The sequence below is a fragment of the Kogia breviceps genome, chromosome 12 (assembly GCF_026419965.1).
Source record: "Kogia breviceps isolate mKogBre1 chromosome 12, mKogBre1 haplotype 1, whole genome shotgun sequence".
NCBI lineage: Eukaryota > Metazoa > Chordata > Mammalia > Artiodactyla > Physeteridae > Kogia > Kogia breviceps.
The window spans coordinates 5,247,057-5,267,041 of NC_081321.1; the positions used below are offsets into that span (position 1 = coordinate 5,247,057).

Sequence of the window (19,985 nt, forward strand, 5' to 3'; positions counted from 1 at the left end):
CCCCTGTTCCCGCCCCACCAGCAGCGCCATTGCTCTCTCTCCGTGGAGAATCACTTCTTCTCCCGGCTGTCTTCCTGGTAGGCTTGGGCCCTGGCCCAGGCCCACCCAGCACAGTACCACTGATCATAATAATCATGTAATGAGAGGCATTACTATTATTTTTTAACATCTGTATTGGAGTATAATTGCTTTACAATGGTGTGTTAGTTTCTGCTGTATAACGAAGTGCATCAGTTATACATATACATATGTTCCCATATCTCTTCCCTCTTGCATCTCCCTCCCTCCCACTCTCCCTATCCCACCCCTCTAGGTGGTCACAAACCACCGAGCTGATCTCCCTGTGCCATGTATCTGCTTCCCACTAGCTATCCATCGTACGTTTGGTAGTGTGTATATGTCCCTGCCACTCTCTCACTTCATCACAGCTTACCCTTGCCCCTCCCCATATCCTCAAGTCCATGCTCTAGTAGGTCTGCGTTTTATTCCCGTCCTACCTCTAGGCTCTTCATGACGTTTTTTTTTTCTTAGATTCCATATATATGTGTTAGCATACGGTATTTGTTTTTCTCCTTCTGACTTACTTCACTCTGTTTGACAGACTCCAGGTCCATCCACCTCACTACAAATAACTCAGTTTTGTTTCTTTTTGTGGCTGAGTAATATTCCATTGTATACATGTGCCACATCTTCTCTATCCATTCATCTGTCGATGGACATTTAGGTTGCTTCCATGTCCTGGCTATTGTAAATAGAGCTGCAATGAACATTTTGGTACATGATTCTTTTTGAATTATGGTTTTCTCAGGGTATATGCCCAATAGTGGGATTGCTGGGTCGGATGGTAGTTCTATTTGTAGTTTTTTAAGGAACCTCCATACTGTTCTCCATAGTGGCTGTATCAATTTACATTCCCACTAACAGTGCAAGAGGGTTTCCTTTTCTCCACACCGTCTCCAGCATTTATTGCTTCTAGATTTTTTGATGATGGCTATTCTGACCAGTGTGAGATGATATCTCATTGCAGTTCTGATTTGAGTTTCTCTAATGATTAATGATGTTGAGCATTCTTTCATGTGTTTGTTGGCAATCTGTATATCTCCTTTGGAGAGATGTCTATTTAGATCTTCTGCCCATTTTTGGATTGGGTTGTTTGTTTTTTTTGTTATTGAGCTGCATGAGCTGCTTGTAAATTTTGGACATTAATCCTTTGTCAGTTGCTTCATTTGCAAATATTTTCTCCCATTCTGAGGGTTGTCTTTTCTTCTTGTTTATGGTTTCCTTTGCTGTGCAAAAGCTTTTAAGTTTCATTAGGTCCCATTGTTTGTTTTTGTTTTTATTTCCATTTCTCTAGGAGGTGGGTCAAAAAGGATCTTGCTGTGATTTATGTCATAGACTGTTCTGCCTATGTTTTCCTCTAAGTTTGATAGTGTCTGGGCTTCCATTTAGGTGTTTAATCCATTTTGAGTTTATTTTTGTGTATGGTGTTAGGAATGTTCTAATTTCATACTTTTACATGTACCTGTCCACTTTTCCCAGCACCACTTATTGAAGAGGCTGTCTTTTCTCCACTGTATATTCTTGCCTCCTTTATCAAAGATAAGGTGACCATATGTGTGTGAGTTTATCTCTGGGCTTTCTATACTGTTCCATTGATCTATATTTCTGTTTTTGTGCCACTACCATACTGTCTTGATTACTGTAGCTTTGTAGTAAAGTCTGAAGTCAGGAAGCCTGATTCCTCCAGCTCCATTTTTCGTTCTCAAGACTGCTTTGGCTATTCGGGGTCTTTTGTGTTTCCATACAAATTGTGAAATTTTTTGTTCTAGTTCTGTGAAAAATGCCAGTGGTACGTTGATAGGGATTGCACTCAATCTGTAGATTGCTTTGGGTAGTAGAGTCATTTTCACAACGTTGATTCTTCCAATCCAAGAACATGGTATATCTCTCCATCTATTTGTATCATCTTTAATTTCTTTCATCATTGTCTTATAGTTTTCTACATACAGGTCTTTTGTCTCCTTAGGTAGGTTTATTCCTAGATATTTTATTCTTTTTGTTGCAACAGTAAATGGGAGTGTTTTCTTAATTTCACTCTCAGATTTTTCATCATTAGTGTATAAGAATGTCAGAGATTTCTGTGCATTAATTTTATATCCTGCTACTTTACCAAATTCATTGATTAGCTCTAGTAGTTTTCTGGTAGCATCCTTAGGATTCTCTATGTATAGTATCATGTCATCTGCGAACGGTGACAGCTTTACTTCTTCTTTTCCAATTTGGATTCCTTTTATTTCTTTTTCTTCTCTGATTGCTGTGGCTAAAACTTCCAAATCTATGTTGAATAATAGTGGTGAGAGTGGGCAACCTTGTCTTGTTCTTGATCTTAGTGGAAATGGTTTCAGTTTTCACCACTGAGGACAATGTTGGCTGTGGGTTCGTCATATATGGCCTTTATTATGTTGAGGAAAGTTCCCTCTATGCCTACTTTCTGCAGGGTTTCTATCATAAATGGGTGTTGAATTCTGTCAAAAGCTTTCTCTGCATCTATTGAGATGATCATATGGTTTTTATCCTTCAATTTGTTAATATGGTGTATCACATTGATTGATTTGCGTATATTGAAGAATCCTTGCATTCCTGGGATAAACCCCACTTGATCATGGTGTTTGATCCTTTTAATGTGCTGTTGGATTCTGTTTGCTAGCATTTTGTTGAGGATTTTTGCATCTATGTTCATCAGTGATATTGGCCTGTAGTTTTCTTTCTTTGTGACATACTTGTCTGGTTTTGGTATCAGGGTGATGGTGGCCTCGTAGAATGAGTTTGGGAGTGTTCCTCCCTCTGCTATATTTTGGAAGAGTTTGAGAAGGACAGGTGTTTAGCTCTTCTCTAAATGTTTGATAGAATTCACCTGTGGAGCCATCTGGTCCTGGGCTTTTGTTTGTTGGAAGATTTTTAATCACAGTTTCAATTTCATTGCTTGTGACTGGTCTGTTCATATTAACAATAATAGTAAACACTTAACAAGAAACATTTACTATTATTTTTTATTGTAATTTGTAGGCAGCCATGGCTAGGGGATCTTGGCTGCTGTAACCAAATACACAGTCGCATAAAACACATAAAACACACAGCAAGGCTGTTAAAATAACTAAACCGAACCCTAAGCCAGGAAGCGCTGACACAATCCCACTGTATTTGCTTTCCCTGCACTGCTGCTATGTGAGAGGAAGAGAGGGGAACTGGGGGTGGTGAAACGGTCGCAGACCTCAGAAGGGGTGGGAGATATCTATTCACCCAACGCGGGGAGGAGGGAAGGTACAGCTGAAAACCAAGTTTCCCCACGACAAGGGATCACGCATCCCAGGAGAGGTCTTCAGGGACTGCGGACCAGAGTCAGTCAGCTTCAGCTGCTCAATCACAGTCATATCTGCCAGACAGATTCATGGGAACGAGGGGTGCAACATATCAAAGCGTGAATGTGTATTTTGCACTCCAATCGGTTCAAATGGATTTGGGGTGATTACAAGACGCTGCCTTTTGAAAAGCAGGCACAGAGCCACCTGGCACCACCTGGGCCACAAGCTGCAACTTCAGTTTGTTCTCCTGACCCTTCCTGTGAACAGTTCCAGAGCTACACGGCCACAAGTGCCCTGTCCTCCGACTCCCTGCCCCTATTCTGTGGGCTGACACTGCCCACGTCCCTGGGCAGTGGTCATTCTCCCTGGGAGAACAGAGTCTCTGCTGGACACCTTCCTCGGTGGCCTGGTCACGCGGGAATCTTTCCAGCTCAGTTCCGTCTCCACCCACGGAGAGGTGCCCGCAGGGGAGAGAAGCCACTGGGACCAGTTCTGGCAGTGGTGCTAGAACAGACCTCGCCTCTCTCCTGCTCACACTCCCGGGATGTGTGACTCACGGCCCCATCCTGGTGTGTCCTCCAGGCCCCCTGGAATCAGGGATAAACCTAGCAGCTTCTGCAGCAGGACAGTGGCCCTGCCCGTCTGTAATCCGATGGGAAAGATGAGGGCCTGCACTGGATGGATGAGTGAAAGGCAGGCTGCTACTCCCAATGAGCTGAAACTTATCCCCTTGGTCCCTTCCTGAATACCCGTGGGTGTGTCTTCTTAGAAATGTTCAGTGACCACGGGGTGGTTATTCCAGGTTATCCCAGTTTGTAAGAACAGAAGTGTGTGTGTGTGTACACGTGTGCGTGCGTGTGCTTATAGTCAGATAGCTGTGGCCCAGAGAAAGTTTATTACCCCAAGACTCTGGGGGGAAGGGAGGAGGAGGAAAATGAAGAAACTATTTGTTCCTTCCTTCACAGATCCCTTTGGTGAGAATATTGAAAACATCCCTCTGGCATTAAGTTAAGTCTCTGCAGTCTACGCTCGCCTTGTCCCGGGAACTGCACTGATCGTGGAGGCAAGAGACCAGGTCTGGGCCCACTTTTACCCCCAACTAACTCCGTGACTGTGGCAGTCACCCCACCACTCTGAGTGTGACACCAAATGACATCTAGGACTTTCCACGTCTTAGGAGATGTACCTGGAGGTGCCTATGAGTGTGTTAGGGGTTTTCAAAGCATGCATGGGTTCAATCTCCGAATAAATCCTACATGAGATTAATACTAGATTCACATTACTCTATCTCTTTAAAATATATATATATAAAGCCACGGAGGACATTCTTAGTTCTATTCACATGTATGAGTAAAGGAGAGAAATCTATTGTCCCTAAAATGCTTTTTAAGATATAAGGACCAAATACTAAGGAAATAAACCGAAGGATATGGGCTTTAGAGCTTGGTCACTATACCCATTCAAAGGTTACCGCCCCCCCCATAGAAGCAAGCCTCATGGTGACAACTTACCCCACAGAGCCATGAAGATGGAGAAGAAGACAGTGGCTGGATTGTCAAACAGGTGGCTGGCCTGCGCCGTTCCACAGGCTGAGCTGAGGTTCCAGTAGTCACAGGACTTGTCACACAGGGGACACATGGTGAAGGCATTCTGTTGGTCACACATCTCTTTGCTGCAGAAGACAGAGGCTGCTGGGTCAGGGGGGCTCCAGCAGGACCTTCCCAAGCCCATCACCCCCAAAACAGCTCCCATTTCCTGGGTGAGTTTATCAACTCCAACAGCGAGGTGTGTTAGAGAGTTGGAGTTGGATTCTTCCCTTCAGAAGTGTCATTCTTAGACCTTGTCTTAAAAAATGAATGGGCTACCTTTGGAGGTATAGAGCCCCCTGTCATAAAAGTGGCCCAACAGAAAGTCAGTGACCATCTATCAGAGATGCTGTGCATTGGACAACGCCACATAAAGTCCGTTCAAAATGTGCCGAGTCTACGGGGTTGGCGGGGTGCATCAACAACTGTGAATCAATCACCCATCGGCGGTTAGAGTCCATTGTCCTCATTCAAGCATGGGCTGTCTCATCAGTGAGTAAGGCTGGTCACACAGACGAACCAACACGAGTGTGCAGCTGAACCAACACAATTCCTTCCTCTGGAAGGAGAAGCCCCGTGAAAAAGAATGGAGTCAGGTGGCTGGAAGCCCATTTCTAAGTGCATCAGCCGTGTGACGGTTTGTAGAAAGGGAATTAGTAACCTCAACTTAATAAGAATTATCACAGACCTAGAGAACAAATGTATGGGTACCAAGGGGGAAAGGGGGGTGGGTGGGATGAATTGGGAGATTAGGATTGACATATAGACACTATTGATACTATGTGTAAAATAGATAACTAATGAGAACCTGCTGTAGAGCACAGGGAACTCTACTCAACGCTCTGTGGTGACCTAAATGGAAAGGAAATCCAAGGAAGAGGGGATAGATGTATACATAGAACTGATTCACTCTGCCGTACAGCAGAAACTAACACAACATTGTAAAGCAACTAGACTCCAATAAAAATTCTAAAAAATAAAAAAAAAATTTTTAAGCAAAAAGAAAAAAAAAAAAGAATTATCGTAACCATGAAATGGGATGAGGGAAGCCAGAAGAATAAGGTAAATTCTTCCAAAGTCTAGATTCCAAGATAGCTGGAGAACGAAGAACTAGTCAAATAACCATCACCTATATTCTCACCTACTTTCAGTGTATTTCTATTACAGGACTCACGAATATATTTGAAATTCCACTCATTCGTTAGGTGATTAGCTGGGCCCAGTAAATTTAGGCTCATCAGAGTGCCTGTAAATTAAGAACCGAAGTATTCTCGGCCCTAACTGGCTTCCCCAGTAACCCTCCACACTACATCCTGGTAGCAAAATGAATGAACTCATCGCTCTGGTGTGTAATAATTCCCCCTGGGGGACGGGTAAATGGCTAAGCTCACGGTTTGGGGGAAAAGGGTGGAGAACTGGCAATTTCATGAAAAGGAAGCACTGGCTGCTCTCACAGAGCAGCTGGAGCCACAGTGACAGGGCCGCAGGGGATCCCAGGCTGAAACCACAGCTGGGTTTCCTCCGGAAACGGGCAGCAGAGGGCGCTACCGAGCACGGTACAGTCGGGCGCCGCTGCCGGCGGAGGCAGCTGGTACCTGGGTGCTGAAGCCCGGGATCAGATGAAACCCAGAAGCCGGCAGGATGCCTGCGTCTAGATCCCCATCGCTAAGCAGCCGAAAGGTTTCACCGCGGGCTGTCACTGTCTGTCAAGTCCCTGCTTTCAGGCTTGTTTTCAATGAGCCGCGGCAGGGAAGGCCTTCTGTGTGAGAGAATGGAAACCCTAGGCCTCGGGGGATAAATCCCAGCCCCTCCGCTGACTTGCCGCTAAGCTCTCCGTTGGCGAGTGTCAAGAGCGGCGACTCGCTCACACGGACCGTATTAAATAGTAATTTCTTAACAATAAGTTCAGCCGCGCCAGCTTCACCTGGGCATGCGCTTGTTGGCAACCGGAGAGTAAGGTTTACTTGGAGTCTTCTGGGTCAGACACGTGTTGGCTGCCTGGTGGAGGAGTTGCTGCTTTTGGAGAGGAGAGTACCTCTTAGAAAACCGACTCACGTGCAAAACAGTGGGTCTGCACAAAGTCTAGTAAAGAGCTCTGCTTCTAAGCCATTTCTGAGAAGACATGAGTTCTTCTCATATCTTTGCTGCGGAGGGGTTTTTTTTACACATAGAAGGGGGTGGAATCCTAGAACACCTAATCTCAATCAAAACTAGTCAATGCTAAAAGGTCAGGAGTAAAAAAGTATCAGCCACCAACTTGGCGCACTTTGAAACTTAAGGGCTGCGTACGTTATTGGTTTTAAAATTAGAATGCAGTCAACTGCCGATCATTTGTACAAGATGGCAAAATGGCAGCCATGGTACATGGATACTCCTCACATCTTTTAAGTCTGAAGTCAGAATGCTCTATGGGTATTGGGTTGGGGTTTTTGTGTGTCATCTTTTGGGTTTTTTGATGCAAGCAATTTGAACAGAATTCTGGAGAAATTCTGCCTTAGGATGACATTAAAAGGACTCTGTAGTCTCTGAAAGAGGCTGCCTCTAGACAAGCTGAAAGATGGGGGAAGCTCCCCTAGAGCTGAAGTCAGGTCTGGGTCATTCACTAGCTGCATTAACCACAGATTCCTAGTTCGAAGTAACAGTGGCTACAAATGCAATGGTGTCTTTCTTCAATCTATCATTTTCTCTACGAAGCAGAAGAAGGTTGATGAATGGGCTGGCCATCAGGTGAACCAAGACCCCAGAGTGGGAGGAGTTCTCAATGAGCGACCCACTGCTCACAGGTCAGGTGACGCGGGGCTGTGCTAGCCACAGAGGGAGGCAATTATTCAGGAAATTCAGACAGAACATCTGCTGTTAAGGTCTCAGATCTAAACTAACCAATTTGGGGAAATATGGTTTAGATCAATCGGCTTTAAAAAAAATGCTCCAGTCTTTCCTATGCGTGTAAGCAAATGGAGAACAAATGCAACCAACCCCTTGCTAAGTCAAGGAAGGTTCTATAGATGTATCGTGCACATATGGAATTATTATTTACAAGTGACGCTTGTGTCTCACATATCAAAGTTCTTGGCGATAAAAGGTACCATTTAAAGTTCCACATGATGTAAATTTTCTGGGTTTGATACTGTGCTGTAGTTATATAAGACATAATCACTGGCAGAAACTGGATGAAGGGTGGCCTGGGCCTCTGCACTACCTTTACCACTTCCTCTGAATCTACATTGTTTTCAAAATGAAGCATTTTTTAAAGTGCTTTATTGTGTATAGTGTATCTTTATTTTTAAAGATACACAGATACTAAATTCCAGGCTTAATGCCAAAATTAGAAACCGTTAAAATAATCCCAGGAAGAGTGCAAGTTTTTAATCATGCTTAGGAGTGACTGAGAGACACAGACCCTAGAAGAGTCCGAATGCGCTTGGCTTCAGTATTGGGACTTAGAGGCTATTCCTCTGCTGATGAGGATTCGTAGTGTGTGAGTTTTCGCCAGGCGTAGAGCTTGGACTTTTGATAGACATGCCATTATGATTCAGGAGCAGTTCTCAAAAACGTCTTCAGGGCTTCCCTGGTGGCGCAGTTGTTGAGAGTCCGCCTGCCGATGCAGGGGACGCGGGTTCGTGCCCCGGTCCGGGAGGATCCCACGTGCCGCGGAGCGGCTGGGCCCGTGAGCCGTGGCCACTGAGCCTGCGCGTCCGGAGCCTGCGCTCCGCAGCGGGAGAGGCCACAGCGGTGAGAGGCCCGCGTACCGCAAAAAAAAAAAAAAAAAAAAAAAAAAGTCTTCATAGTGCGCTTAAGTTTTTCTATTTACACCTTCCTGATGTGCCACACCCAACTCTGAAGAACTGGCAACCAAAATTTCAAATTTTATAACAGCCAATCGCAAACCTTTTTGTTACAGGAAGTTAAAAAACAGTTTAAAACCAATTTACCACCGATTCCAGTATGCGAGTATATACGTACCCGCTCCCCACAAAAACACTTGTTCCCTAAATTGACCGTCATGAAACGATTCTGATACCTCCCTCTCATGATGACTCTACCAATATTATATTTCACGCTACTCTGGCCTACCTTCTTCTAGCTCATTCAAAAGGTAACGATTACATTGATTCTATAGTCCATTAATGGGCTGCTATCCACAGTCCGCAAAACGTCACACACTCCAGGCTGTCTGCAGCGATAATGATCACGTTTTACAGGCCTCTAAACCTGCACACGTATCAGTGTCCACACGTGTGCACAGATAAACGCCTTTGCGGCTAGTGTAGACCACGGTCGTCTCCAGCCGCAGGGGTCACTGCCACATGCTTTCCCGTGTGGAGAACCAGGGCACAAGTTCTAAGTGCTGATGTAAACCAGCACACAGATGCCCTGCCCGCTGTGCTGAGCTGGCTCGAGGCGCACGGTATGGAGTCCTCAGCTTGGGTCAACCCGAGGCCCAGCTCCCCAGGGATCATAACCTGGCAACTGAGCCGTTTCTTCTGAGACTGAACCAGGTGGGGCCAGTCGGAGCACCCGGGCTGCAGAGGAGGGTAAGAGCCCTCGGGAAGACGGCACCGCTCACTGGAAAAGGCAAAGGCCTTGGAGCAGGTGGCACTCAAATCCCAACGCCGACCATTCTGAACTGCTGAAGTTGGACAAGCGACCTCAGGTAGCATCCACGGCTCCACCTCTCAGAGGCGAGAACACCTATTGTTGACAGCACTGATCTCTACAGGATCAAAGAAACGGCACACAGAAGCCACCCAGCACCATGCCTGGTACCACTAAGACCAGGACCTTGCTAGGCACTCGTTCTCCCCTCGTGCTGCGGAAGGCAGAGCCCGGAAAACACAGCTCCTGTGACAGAGGCCCCAGAATGCCAGCCCCGAACCCTGGACGGACGACACCAGAGTTTTTATACACAAACATACCCAAACCCTTGTCTCTCATACCAAGGTACTGAGCTTTATTCTAACTACTGACACGGCCGTCCCCAGTGCCCCTAATCTGCAAGAGCTTTTCTATAGAGTGACATAATGGAGGATCACCTGGTTCCTGCCACTGCTGGATACGCTCTCCTCAAACAGCACAGCTCTTGGGCTTCCCTGGTGGCGCAGCGGTTGGGAGTCCGCCTGCCGATGCGGGGGACGCGGGTTCGTGCCCCGGTCCGGGAGGATCCCACGTGCCGCGGAGCGGCTGGGCCCGTGAGCCGTGGCCGCTGAGCCTACGCGTCCGGAGCCTGTGCTCCGCAACGGGAGAGGCCACGACAGTGAGAGGCCTGCGTACCGTAAAAAAAAAATAATAATCTGTGAACTGGGGCTTCCCTGGTGGCGCAGTGGTTGAGAGTCCGCCTGCCGATGCAGGGGACGCGGGTTCGTGCCCCAGTCCGGGAAGTTCCCACGTGCCGCGGAGCGGCTGGGCCCATGAGCCGTGGCCGCTGCGCCTGCGCGTCCGGAGCCTGTGCCCCGCAACGGGAGAGGCCACGGCGGTAAGAGGCCCGCGTACCACACACACACACACAAAAAGAGCACAGCTCTTGCCCACTCCTTCAGGGTGGCCCCGACTTCCCCCATCCCTACCCCCACCTGTCGTGGACACCCACAGGCTGCCCAGTGTCCCCGTCCCCGGGGCTACTGAGGGAGCATCCCTGCTGGCACAGTGTCACCCTGCGCCAAGGCCACGACTGGTTGACCCAGAGCCTCTACCTAAGCCAAAAGGAGTCAACAGGACTTCTGCACTTGGGACCAATCAGCTATAAAGCTCTCAGGTATGGCACCCATGAGCTACGTGCAGCAGTGTTTGCATCCAATGGAGAAACTCTGCAGTGAAACAAATAAATACTAGAAATCATCAGAGACAGCCAGTAAACAGGAGTCCCTATTTCCACAGTCCCTTGGGCTAGCCACGTGTCTGCCACTGGGTCCCCTGAGGGCGCCCCGAAACCCTGAGGATAAATTCCCTTTTTCTGTGTACATTAGTTCACATGCATTTCTATCACTTGCAACTGAAAGAGTATTAAAATACACAAATGAGGGACTTCCCTGGCAGTCCAGTGGTTAAGACTCCCTGCTTCCACGGCAGGCGGCCTGGGTTCAGTCCCTGGTCGGGGAACTAAGATCCCGCATGGCTCGAGGCATGGCCAAAAAAAAAAAAAAAAAGTAAAATGCATAAAGAATGCTTCAGTTTGCAAAGCCGGTTCTGGAGATGGCAAGAGACTTAAATTCTAAATATTGGCTAAGTGTCTCAAACTCTATTTCCACATATATTGATTCATTCAACAATAATTTATTAATACTTTGCTGTGTGCCAGACACTGTCTACTTTAGTCCTCACAACACCACCATGAAGTAGGTGTTATTATGACCATTTCACAGCCAAGGAAACCAAGAGTCAGGGAGTGAGGTACCCAGTCACACAGCTACTATGTAACACATTCAGTCCTAAAGGATGGTCTTTTTTTTTTTTTTTTTTTTTTGCAGTACGCAGGCCTCTCACCGCTGCGGCCTCTCCCGTTGCGGAGCACAGGCTCCGGACGTGCAGGCTCAGCGGCCACGGCTCACGGTCTCAGCCGCTCCGCGGCACGTGGGATCTTCCCGGGCCAGGGCACAAGCCCGCGTCCCCTGCATCGGCAGGCGGACTCCCAACCACTGCACCACCAGGGAAGCCCAAGGATGCTCTTTTTAAGTCCCTATTTTCTTTGTAGGATCTCTCTTCTCCATCAGGATCAGCCTTTGTTCCATGTCTTGGATGCCCAAGAGCCCCGCTATGGGGCCTGTCACCTCCTGCAGTCTGTGACATCCTGAGCCAGAGCTGAGGCTTCCTCAGCCCCAGAGCTGCCTGCTTCTGCGGACAGCCTCACAGCATTTTATCCCAGCAGCGTCTGACCACATAGATGCCATCTCTATCCAGTACCACTCAACACTTCCTGCCTTGGGTCATCTGGGAAACCAAAGGGAAAATGTCATGAAATTGAGGGGGAAAAAAAAGCTTTTCTTGGGCATGATTTCTTTTTCATCAGTTTTCAGACCCTGGCCAATCAGACCCTGGACCTCGAGAAGAGCTTGGCCAGGAAAGGAAGTGGCCACACCCAGCGTGGCTCTGAGCTGTTCCCAGAATCTGTTGCTCTCAGACCTCTCAAGGGGGAAGTGACAAGGGACCTGCTGCGTGGGAAGGAAAGCGGGAAGGGGAAGGACAGAGGGTGAGGCTTTGGAAGGAGGCATCTGAAATGTACAGTGTACTTGCAACTGGGGTGAAACTCCAGACGACTGACACAGGAGAACTGAGCCTTTTCCGTTAAAAGCAACTCACCTGGGAATATCTTCTTCCACCGTTGCACATCCGTAAAGGAACACGATGACCCCGATGACGGACGGTGGGATGAGGAAGGATGTGTACAACCCCAGCCAGGCAAAGTACAGGCCAATTTTTTCTCCAAAATACTTTCTGGAAAAGGAAGGAAACAAAACATACTAAGAAGATCATAGCGTTTCCTTCTCTCTGTTTACTCTAAACCTGAGAATGGGCTGAAGAAAATGGAAAGGGACAAAAGTTACATGGGGAACAGGGGACCTCGGCACAAGGAATCAACAACTGGTCTTTTCTGAAATGAATCACATTCCATTAGAATCACATATACACACCTGTCCTGGCTGTTCGTGTAAAGCAGCTGCAAGAAGGAATCCAGCCCTAACAGCAAACTAAAAAAAATACCATACCTTTTGGCATCTTTACCAGACAAACATGAGTAACATATCAGCATTTCATGAGCGCCACAGTACTCAACCCACAGAAAAACACACCTTTTTGAAACTAGCTTATTTAAACAAAACACACAAATTTGGGGGCATGTATACTGATATGTACAAACCAACAAAGATACACTCATAGAAAAATGACTAGAAGAAATTCACTAAAATATGAGTCATGGTTTCTTTAGCTGATGGGATTATGGGTGGTTTTTATTTCTTTATTTTTTTTATCTTTCTGCATTTTTTAACTCTCTATTTTGTTCATGAATTACTTTTAAAATAAAAAATGATTTCTTGGGCTTCCCTGGTGGCGCAGTGGTTGAAAGTCCGCCTGCCGATGCAGGGGACACAGGTTCGTGCCCCGGTCCGGGAAGATCCCACGTGCCGCGGAGCGGCTGGGCCCGTGAGCCATGGCCACTGAGCCTGTGTGTCCGGAACCCGTGCTCCGCAACGGGAGAGGCCACAACAGTGAGAGGCTCGCGTACCACAAAAAAGATTTCTTTTAAAAAGAAAAGGCACTAACCCATATCTTTTTGTGCCCCACTTCATAAAGTTAGTAAATGACCACATAAAGCCTCTAAAGAGGGTTTTCCTTTTCCCTTAGATGAATATTGATTATGGATGCCCGATGAGAAACATACAACCCACAGAGGAGACGTATATTCTATTTCTCACGAGCCTCTGATATAAACCACAGGAGGGAAATGGGAACCCAGCCCACCCATTGATGGAAGAACTAGAGAATAAGGGGAACAAATAAAATCTATGTATCCACCACCAGAACGCTGCTTCCACTTATAGCATAAAGACACTGCCAGGAAATGCAGCTTCCACCCTAACAACAAAAATCTGTTAAATCAAAAACTTTTCGTGAGCCCATCAGGGAGTGGACGTTGCAAGGTAACCAGGTGAGCAGCGTTTTTAAAAAAATAACAAGCTCCTCCAAGGCAAGATGTGACACACGCAGTTGCGTGTTTGGCAGAGCATGGGAAGGAAAGGCAGTCACCATAAAAGTGAACGAGGAGGGGCTTCCCTGGTGGCGCAGTGGTTGGGAGTCCACCTGCCGATGCAGGGGACACGGGTTCGTGCCCCGGTCCGGGAAGATCCCACATGCCGCAGAGCAGCTAAGCCCGTGCGCCACAACTACTGAGCCTGTGCTCTAGGGCCCGTGAGCCACAACTACTGAGCCCACGTGCCACAATTACTGAAGCCCACGTGCCTAGAGCCTGTGCTCCGCAACAAGAGAAGCCACCGCAATGAGATGCCCACGGACCGCAACGAAGAGTAGCCCCCGCTCGCTGCGACTAGAGGAAGCCCACGTGCAGCAACAAAGCCCCAACGCAGCCAAAAATAAATAAATGAATAAATTTATTTTTAAAAAAGTGAATGAGAAGAAATAACTAAAAATTTTGAGGCTCTGGAAGTTGAGTATATAGGTCAGCATGACAGATTAGAATAACTGGGAGCTCCAGACACAAGAGGATTTTGCACTGAAGATCCTATCCAACGACCACCACCTGGTTACTTGTGAGAAGGATCAGGGGTAAAAGGTATACCAACCAGAGAGGAGCCCCCTTAGTTGCACATAGGCCTGAAAGCCCACCCATTTTCCAGAACCATCTTTCATTCACACCAAAAGCTCTGAGCACCAAGTAACAAGGATTGGCTGATGCTGGGGAAGGGGAAGGAGCAAGACCCCCCTGTTGGCAAAGGACGGAGAGGGAAGAGTGAGGACCAGTTTTCAGTGCTCCACAACCCACACGAAGCACACGGTAATAGCATCCTGCCGGCGAGGGGATCTAAAGTCTGCGGTACAACGAAAAGGATTCTAGCAAGAACCAAATTCAAAGCCTCCTCCACCTCTGACTGGACTGACTCCACCCCTCACTATCGGCCTGACAGAGAGGCATAAGCCCATTTCCAGGTATAAATACCATCTACTTCAGTTTCTACTGCCCTTTCAAACACAATGTCCAGAATTCAATAAAAAAAATCTCGAGAAACATTAAAAAAAAAAAAAAACACTGTCAAGAAATGAGGAAATCAACAAAACCAAAATTGATCTAGATGCCAGAATTATCATACAGGGACTTTAAAATAATTATAATAATATGTTAAGGAAGACTCTACTACAAAGAAGGACAACATACATGAGAAAATCGGGACTTTGCATAGAGAGACAGAAATTCAAAAGTGTAACATGGAAATGCTAGAGCAAAAAAGTTATAACTGATGTGAAAAAATGTCTTTGTAAGAGTGCCTTAGTAGGTGACTGAATGTAGCTGAGGAAAGACTCAGTAAACTTGAATATAAGTCAATGAACATCATCCAAAGTAAGATAAAAAGAGCAAAAAGAGTAAAGAAGAAAAAAGAATCCAGTAATCAAGAGCTATAGGCAATATCAAAGGATCTATCATACATGTAATTGAAGTCCCAGAAGGATTAAGAGAAACAGGACAGAAGGAGTATCTGAATGGATGTAGGTTAAGAATTTTCCAAATTAATCAAAAACAACAAAACAGATCCAAGAATTCCAGAGAACCCCAAGCAGAACAGATACAAAAACAAATATAAAACATCACATACCTAGACACATCACAATCAAACTTCTGAAAACCAAAGATAGGAAGAAAAAAATCTTTAATTAAACTGGAGTGGTGGAGGTGGGAGGAATGAGGAAGGGAGGGTATTATATACAAAGGAACAAAGGTAAGATTTATAGACAATTTCTTGGCAGAAACTATGCAAGCCATACGATAATAGAGTGGCAACTTTAAAGCATGGAAAGAAAGAAAAAAACAGTCAACCCAGAACACTATACACAAAGAAAATAGCTTTCAAAAATGAAGACAAGGGCTTCTCTGGTGGCGCAGTGGTTGGGAGTCCGCCTGCCGATGCAGGGGACGCGGGTTCATGCCCCGGTCTGGGAGGATCCCACATGCCGCGGAGCGGCTGGGCGCATGAGCCATGGCCTCTGAGCCTGAGCGTCCAGAGCCTGTGCTCCGCAATGGGAGAGGCCATGGCAGCGAGAGGCCCGCATACCACAAAAACAAAAACAAAAACAAAAAAAGGAGACAAAATAAACACTACTTCAGCAAGCAAAAGCTGAGTAAATTCATTGCCAACAAATCTGCACAACAAGAAATGTTAAAGGAAGTTCTTTAGTTAAAAATCTTGATCTACACAATGAAAGAGTACCAGAAATAGTAAAAAGAATGGTAAATATAAAGAAATTTTTCTTATTTTTGATCTTTTTAAAAGATAATTCACTCTCTAAAGCAGTGCTCCCTAACCTTTTTGGCACCAGGGACCAGTTTCGCCGAAGACCGTTTTTCCATGGGGTGGGGGAGGGGGAATGGTTCAGGTGGTAATGCGAGCCATGGGAAGCGGCAGATGAAGCTTCACTCACTTGCCCGCTGCTCACCTCCTGCTGTGCAGCCCTGCTCCTAACAGGCTGAGGACCGGTACCAGTTCCGCCGCCCAGAGGTTGGGGACTCCTGGTCTAAAGCATGTACACCCAGTGGGGGCAATATTGTCCCCAGGGGGATAAAACTGGTTCTTTGGAAGCCAAAAACCATCTTAGTTATTACAGTTATTTTCAGGCCTCCAGAAGGCCAAAGAATATAAACCAATGCATAGTACATCTGTAGTATTTCAAGGGGGAAGAGGGGATTCAGGAAAAAAAATAATGTCTACAGAGTGACTTAGGGAAGAAACAATGGAAAAAAGTTGGAGAAACATTGGTATAGAACAAAACCAGCAACAATGTATTGGGGGGTTTACAACAAACACTGAAGTGAAATGTATGTAACAGTAGAACAAAAGATAGGAGGGAGGGAACTGAGGTATGCTGGTGTAAGGTTCTTATGCCCTATGTGAAGTGATATAATATTATTCGAAAGTAAAATGTGATAAGTTAATGATGTATTTTGTAAACCCTAGAGCAACCACTAAATTTTTTAAATGGGTATAACTAATAGGCCAATACTGGAGATAAAATGGAAAAATAAGTTACACTCATTTCCAAAGAATGTGGGAAAAGAGGAGAAACAGAAACAAAGAACAGACAGAACAAGAGAACAAATAGTAACATGATGGCTTTAAAATGCAAATATGTTAATGAGTACATTAAATATAAATGTACAAGAAACCCACTTAAAATATAAAGGCATATATAGAAAAACAGTAAAGGAGTGGAAAAAGATATACCATGCCAACTCTAATCAAAAGAAAGCTAATACAAACAAAATAATCTTCAGAACAAAGAACATTACCAGATATAAAAAGGGACATCAAACAATGATAAAATGGTCACTTCATTAAGAAGGCCTAATAATCCAAAACACATACAGTAAAATACATGTGTCAAATGCATAATCAAAATGCACGCAATAAAAACTGATAGAACTGAAAGGATAAAGAGACAAATCCTCCAGTATAAATTAGAGATTTCAACACTTCCCTTCAGTAGTTGACAGAACAAGTAGAGAAAAGCAGTAAGGATATAGAAGGCACTTCAAACCAACTTGACTGAATTGACATTTATACAACACTCCACCAAACAACAACAGGAAATACATTCTTTGCAATACACATTCACTAAGATAGACCATATTCTGAATCATTAAGGAAATCTAATACATTTTAAATAATTGAAATAATAAAAATGTTGTATTGTGACCACAACTGAATTAAACTAGAAATCAACAGCAGAAAGCTGTCTGGAAAAATCCCCAAATATTTGGAAATTAAACAATATCCTTCTACATAACCCATGGGTCAAAGAAGAAATCACAAAGAAAATTAGAAAATATTTTTGACTGAGGAAAATAAAAACACATATATCAAAATTTGTGGAATGCCATTATACTTAGAATGCCAGTAATACTTAGAGAGAAATTTATAGCATTGAATACTTGGTATTAAAATAAGAAAGTTTTCTTTTTAAGTTCATCTAGAATTTCTGTTATTGAAGTATAGTTGATTTACAATGTTGTGTTAGTTTCAGGTGTGCGGCAAAGTAATTCAGTTATACATATACATATATTCATTCTAAAAAAGAAAGCTTTAAATCAATCATCTAAGCTTGCACTTTAAGTAGAAAAAGAACAAATTAAATCAAAAGCAAACAGAAGGAAGGAAATAATAAAGGGGGAACAGAAATAAATGAATTTGAAAAGAGAAAAATCAATGAAACCAAGAGCTGGTTGTTTGAAAGGATCAATGAAATGGATCAATATTTAGTCAGACTGGTCAAGAAAATAAAGGATAAAACACAAATTACCAATCTTGGGGGGGGAAAAAGAGACATCACTACGGCCCTTATCTTCCGTGTTAGTGAATGTGATAATACTAGTTGTTTTTTCAAGGGTGTTCGCCTCACTTCTCCGCTAGTCCATTACCCATCTCCAGCAGAAGAGAGGGGAAGAGAGAAGGGAGGAGACAGATGAGACATAATAAACACAAACTGCCTGGTGCTTTCATCCTGATTGTCTTGTTTCACCTCACTTTTCATTCTCCCAACATCTTTTCCAGGTGAGAACAGACACTCCCTGGACACACAGACTTGTCTCAGGTCACGTGGCCAGCGCCTGACGGAGGAAGAATGTGATCTCTTGGCATCTGACCCCTCCGCGTCTGGTGCGTGTGCCAACGTAACAACAGCAGCAACAGTAACTGATGTTTATTGGGGGCTAATTATTTGCCAAGCTCCATTCTAAGAAGATTATAAATATTCTTATTTTTCAGTCCTCACAACCCTCTGAGGTAGTATGTTATTATCCTCAAATTATAGATGAGGAAACTGAAGTACAAAAAGTTGACTAACCCAAGGTCACACAGCCAGTGAGAAGCAAAGACAAGATTCAAATTCAATGAGTCTAACTTGAGATTCCCGCTCTTAATGCCCACCTTATACTGACTTCTAGGAGGAATTTCGAGAACGAAAGGAAACGGATGGGCAGGAGACACGCCCAGGGCAAATTTGCTAAGTTCTAAAAGAACTACACCTGGCTACCCACCCGTCCCCCACGCCCCGCAACGTCTTCACGCTTTGTTCCAGCTCGGAAGCTTTCCCATCACAGCATCCCATCCGAGGCATCCAGGCCCTCAGAGACGTAAGATTTCCCTGACCGCTCGCCTAACCTGTACTACCTACAAACCTTCTCTACCACTGCCTCTTAGGCCTTCGCTTAAGGGGCCGATCTGATAAATTAAATCCCACTGGGATACTTCACCACTTCTTCCAGGAAAATGATTGCATTCCAAGCTTTACGGAGATACAACACCTTCACCTCTTAAAGGAAGGTGCAGAATATTTTGAGGGGTTCTTCTAACTGCCCCACATAAGCGGCGGACTACTCTGCTTACCCATAAAAACGTTACTGGCTGGAGAGGGGGACAGAGAGCCTGAGCACAGAGCCTAGCTACCCGGGAAAGGGAGACAGGGAGGTCAGAATGCATGAAGGTAAGAACAGATGAGACAGAGAAGGATGAAGAGCCAATTGTGTCACTTAAGGGAAACAGAGCTGCCTCTTCCCGGTCCCAGCCCCTGCGCCTCGTCAGGTCCGCGGGTCCGTGAGAACCTCTGGATCCTCCGGGCCCTATTTGCGGGCTGTGGGCTGTAGCGGGCGCTCTTTCAGCCCCACGTACCGAGACGCCTCCCGCGGCTGTTCCCAGTCAGCTGCGCCGACGCGCTGGCGCGAGGCTGGGCTCCGGGCTTCTCTCTAGGACCTGTTTCCTAAGGCTACGCCTCTACTCCCACCCCTAATCCGGAGTGTTTGACCCCGAGAGAGGGAGGGGCCAGAATAATGACCTCTTGACTCCCACCCTTCTGTGCGCTTGTTCTCGGCTCCTTATAACAACCTCCCCTCATTGGAAGAGCGTATTTTCCCTTCCTGGGTGATGGGACTTCCCCCGTGTCTTATCCCCTCCGGCCCCGCTCCCACCCCATTCCTAGAGAGTATGTGCCTCCCCCTTACCTGCCCCGGGGCGGGGAGAGGGGGTGGCAGACAGGCTGCTGGAAAAGAAACCCAAGAAGAGAATCTACATCAAAGGGATTTCCACACTCTGGGGACAGATATATTTGCTCTGGAATGGTGCTGATCAGTTTCTTTCCCCAGGACCCCCCATCCCAGGACCTGCGGCACATGGTCCTTCTCTGCAGTTGAGTACAGACGTGCCCGTGAGAAGGGATCCCCGTGCCGCAGTCACAGGACGGCAGGTTCCCCAGGACTCTCCCTCAACCTGCCTCCCAAAGTCTGCCTTCTCATCATCGGCCTGACAACCCAGGGTCCGAGCCCAGC

General features: G+C 45.8%; 1 protein-coding gene across 3 annotated transcripts in view; it reads right to left on the reverse strand.

Annotated features, from left to right (window-relative positions):
* Window positions 1–19,985, reverse strand: part of ANO2 (anoctamin 2) — a 301,537-nt gene that overhangs the window by 147,442 nt on the left and 134,110 nt on the right. For all 3 annotated transcript variants that reach the window (XM_067008590.1, XM_059080738.2, XM_067008589.1), the window contains exons 11-12: window positions 12,242–12,376; window positions 4,874–5,034 (exon numbers count right to left, since the gene is read on the reverse strand). In XM_067008590.1, the coding sequence (XP_066864691.1) occupies window positions 4,874–5,034; window positions 12,242–12,376 (296 nt within the window). The remainder of the gene's footprint in view (window positions 1–4,873; window positions 5,035–12,241; window positions 12,377–19,985) is intronic.